Consider the following 4,982-nt stretch of genomic DNA (forward strand, 5'->3'; position numbering starts at 1 on the left):
AATAATTGTAATGACTGAAATGTAAATTTTCTTTCGCGTAGTCTTTTCAAATGAACCTAAAGATAGAAAAAAACAATACAAATTTAAACAATAACGCTCTTCGAAACATTGTGTAGAATTAATACCAAGATTCAAAACAAAAAGAATATTATTAAGATAAACTATTACATGAAACTTATTAGATAAAAAAATTAAAATCCAACTGTTCTTACAAAAAGTTTTTTCCAACGAGCCTAAAGATAGCAAAAATGAATAATAACTTTATTGACACAAATAAACATTCAGCAATACTTAGCTGCTTTAGAATTTCCACATTTTGTTGCCTAATATATAACATATTACAACTGTCTAATAATTTCAGCATTTTTTTATACATAATTTTTTAACATTATTGCAATATATTAATAGTACTAATAAAAGAATTTTCAAAAGTTGCTAGTATTTGTTGGATATTGATTGCTTCTACATTGAGGTCAAATATGAAAAACATTACTTTCAAGTGTAATTTTTTCTAATTTCCAGGAATAAATTCATCACAGTTTGTTTCTAAATCAAAAAATTTAGATGGTACATAGGGAATGCTTTTTCTTGAATGTTTTGAAAACTTCATCCATTTTACTTTCATTGAATTTTGAAACAGCTACCTATATCTACCAAAATAAAGACGTATTGTATATATAAATATAATAGTTTTTGTAGTTGTAGTATGCTGTTCCATTCAAACCAGAAACTTTAATACATACATGTTAACCATCTGTGGCCCCAGTACAAATAGGAATTTTTTTTTAGGTACTTTAGGAGACAATATTTTTAATTTTTAAAACGAAAAATAAGTTAATCGGATAATTTAAGGAAAATTTAAATTAAAGACTAGTTAATAAGATAGTTGTTAAAAAAGAAAATAATCATAATTGTAATTTGAAAATCTTGTTGGGTACTCGTGGTTAATTTTATTGAAAAGTGTATTAAAAATCATAGCAGTTACTTTATTATGAAGGTTGCACATAAATACAATAATTTGATATAGGATTAACTGAAAAACATTAAGTATGTGTAATAACCAAGATAACATTTTTTCTAATATTAATTTATTTATTACATAATGAAGATCTAAATAAAGATAAGGCTTCATAAGTATTAAAGCTGAAGAGAAATGTCTATTTGTTTTGCCAGAAACAGGTGTTGTGAGGATTAGAGATGTGCTGGGTACCCAGCTCATCTCGAACCCTCGCCATATTACCAGGACTCGGGGTCCTGGTAATTCGGCGGTTTTACCGGGTTCCCGGAATCAGCCATTTTGTTAATGTACCCGGCACCGGTATCTTTAAAAAAAATTTTAACAGACATAACCTTTAAGTGCTGTAACTAATAAATAATAAAAATGAAAAAACTAATTTTGTTTTAGTGTTACTTCAAATTGTGTAGAAGTATTAGATAATATCCAGATAAAAATAGTGCTTCAACCAATAAACTTCTCGTTAATTTCAGAAGTTGATAATTCCTATGTACTAAATCTAAACGTGTCTCACTTAAATTAAGTTTTCGAATATATTTTTGCCATATTATATTTCAAAACGTTGATAGCAGATAATATTGCAAAAAGGAAACTGGTTTATATAAATATAAAAACCGTTAAGTAAAACGAAATAGTATGAGAATGCGAAAGAAAGAAAAAGAAAAAAAAACAATTGCTTCTTTTTATTGTTTAGAACGCAAGAGAAAGACAAAAAACTTTCATTCATTTTTCGCAATTGAAGGAGAAATTGATAGTTTTTAACAAGATCTGGTGTTAGGGAGTATTTTATAAGGAGGCTTTAGAATTTTTACAGCCTGGAAAACAACTAAAAGGCCCACAACTACACTACTTTGTATATTATGCAGTTAGGTGGCTTGGGACCCACAAATTATGTAGCAAAGGCCCACAATTGGGCCGCGGTCCACAATTTGCCGACCTCTGCCCTATACACATTCAGAATAGGCAGAGATTCGCTGATTTTGAAAGTAATAAAATAATAATGGCAAAAAAGATTATGATTTTTCTATCCAATTTTGTGCAATATAAGTATGGGTATTAAGGCCCACTAATCCAAGGTAATACCCATACTTACCACTAATAAGGCCCACTAATCCAAACTTAGGGAAAAAATAAATTGTGAAACTTTTTTTCGACATTTAAATATTAGAGTTATCTGGTTTTATCACTGGCAGCAAAAAAAAATCAGCATTTCTTTACCGCGCGTTCGACAAAGCAAGATTACTTTATTAGTTTCGTCAAAAATTGCTTAAGTCTAATTTTTAAGATACGTGTTTTTACAAATATTTTATAAAGCTTCTATTTTTTTCAATTGCATTTATTTGCATTAAGTACTTATTCGTTATCATTACTCATCATGTAATATTTATGCAAGTGTTGAAACAAAAGGATACATTATCGATAAACGTAACAGGTTCAAAGCGGGTAATAAGGCCCACTAAAAATCGGGTGAATATATCGACTGAATCTGGTCCTTCACCAGCTTCAGTCACCCAACCCAGTCCCTCAACAGTTTCAGTCGATCAACCTGAAATTAATCTTAATGCAAGTTTCAATGATTTAATGCCGAGTCCTGCTAAAAAGAAAAATATGGCTATGGTCGGTCGCAAAAAAAGTTTTAACTATGTTGCTAAAGCCCTAACGAAAGAAGATTTTCAATCTTCTACTTCTAAAGCTGTTAATAATAAGAATAAGGGCAAAGGAAAAGCAAATGTTTCTAAAGACCTGAAAAAAGATTATTCTCAATCTTCCACTTCTAAAGCTGTTAATAAAAAGAATAAAGGCAAAGGAAAACCAAGTGCAAAGAAAAGTAAGTCTGTAAGTGTGGATGTGAATGATTGGTTTTGTTTGTTATGCCAGCAACAGTCTGTAGAAAGTATGCGACAATGTTGTAAATGTAAAGTATGGTACCACGAGGCGTGCATGGGGTATGATTCTGAAGATGAGGAAGAATTAGTATGTCCATTCTGCGAAGAATAATGTTTTTCTTTGTAACATTTCTTTATTGAATTTTTTAATTTTCTGTTGTTATTCACTGTTGTATAAAAAATTGATTCTTTTAAAGTATATAAATATGCAAGATTACTTATTATTTTATAAATGTGAGATAAAACTATGCATTAAAAGAATGTTTCCAAACTTTTTTCTGGTTTTTCTTTATTTATTTTTTGTATTTTTTACATGGGCCTTATTACCCCCATAAGGGGGTAATAAGACCCAATTAAGGTATGTTACAAAAACATGAACAACTTTTGTTATAATTATTTCCTCAATATGCAGATAAGATTTTTACATCAAGGAACGATTAATCTTAAGCAGCAATCAAAAATATTTTTTTAAACTTAATTTTTAAAGCCTAAATGACCAAAAGTCTGTTAGGTGGGCCTTAATACCCATACTTACCTTGTGTGTGGGCCTTAGTACAAATACTTATACAAACCCTCACAACTCAAAACATTCTTAATTTTCAGAAATTTTTTCTTAAAAATAAAGATTTAAAAAAACTAGTTTGTTTTTCTAAATGTTTTTATATTTCTTAGATATAAAAAAGACAACCATTGTAACAAACTATAAACCAGATGGTAAAACTTGACTATGCTGTGATTCTCATACGATAGATTTTTTTAAACAGTTTTAAAATTTACCTACTAATATCAATAGACTATTATTAACTTGGTATAATTTTTTTAAATTAAGTTCCCATTTATATAGTCATTTAGCAAGAAAAGTATTTTGAAAAAATAGCCTAATTTCTTTTTAAAACTTTACACTTATTACTCCTATATATAAATTATATGCAACACTTAAAAAGTTTGAGAATATTGCTTATTGGTTGTTATTGCTAGCCCAGATGATTTGCAACATTCTTAAATTAAAAGCAATTGTAAGCAAGAGCGAATTTAGATTTCCTTTGGTAATGTATAGTAATAAAAGATCACAAAGCATTATAGCATAATAAGCTATTAAAAAAAATCTATAACCTGATGTCCACAAGTGTGTTTACCGCACCTTTATGAAAATATAAGTGTAAAAAGGTAGAAACAAGAAAGATTGCAAACATGCAAGTTCATGTTGTTGTTTATTTCAATTTCAAAACTCAATACATGTTTGTTGATATATAGCTTTTAATCTGAACCAAATACTCGTTATTGTATTCTATAATTAATATAAAATGTGTATCCTTTAATAGCAACTGATGGTAAATAATATTAAATAAAGCAGCAAACTTCGATAAATTTTATATATTTATAATGCTAATAATTTATTTTACATTATATACTCCAGAAGAAAAAGAAAATGTCTGCTCTAAAAAAATTAGAAAAAAAACCTTAAATAAAATGTACTCCATATTTACAAATTTTATGAATAGTTTCATTATGTAATTTTTGGTATAACCAATAAAAACAAGTGTTCTTTTTTTAAATTTCTGTGAATATCTCTTGTTTATTAATATAAAAACAGAGATGCATCATGTTTTATTTTGTTGTAATATTAATAATTTTTTTGAAAACTTGCTTCTTCAAATGTAAAAGCTAATTTTGATGAAGTTATTTTTATTACAAAAATTGCCATAATTCACCTTTATTTGGTTAAATTTTTTGACTTTAATACTCAGTAAAGTTTTAATGTTCAGTGAAAAAATAAATACCACTATTTTTTTTGTTAAATTTTCCAATAGATTATTATCCAATTTATTATTCAAATTATTTCCATTAGATTAATATCCAATTTTCATCCTATATAATATATATAAAGAAAAATATTGATGTACGCCTTATCAGCTTTCTCAAAATTTAGATTGAACAGTAACTTCTTCAGGGTTCGTAGATTTATATGGAACATGTAAGCTAGTTTGGCAAAACATCCGTAAAAATTTTCTTTTTCCAAAATTTTAAATGTTAAACTGTTTATAATTAACAAATTGGTATAAAGATGCAGTAACGAGCTT

The 4,982-nt window shown here is 27.6% G+C and overlaps 1 protein-coding gene across 1 annotated transcript; it reads left to right on the forward strand.

The window, feature by feature from the left end:
* Positions 1–2,401: 2,401 nt before the first annotated feature.
* LOC136082691 (uncharacterized) lies at positions 2,402–3,013 on the forward strand. The gene has a single exon (XM_065802109.1). It carries the CDS (start codon positions 2,402–2,404, stop codon positions 3,011–3,013), a length of 612 nt encoding a protein of 203 aa, XP_065658181.1.
* Positions 3,014–4,982: the final 1,969 nt, after the last annotated feature.

This window comes from Hydra vulgaris, chromosome 07 (assembly GCF_038396675.1).
Source record: "Hydra vulgaris chromosome 07, alternate assembly HydraT2T_AEP".
In the NCBI taxonomy this organism is placed as follows: domain Eukaryota; kingdom Metazoa; phylum Cnidaria; class Hydrozoa; order Anthoathecata; family Hydridae; genus Hydra; species Hydra vulgaris.

Excerpts from the sequence above, each read along its gene's own strand:
- LOC136082691 (XM_065802109.1), top strand. The coding sequence starts at position 2,402 with ATGCAAGTGTTGAAACAAAAGGATACATTATCGATAAACGTAACAGGT.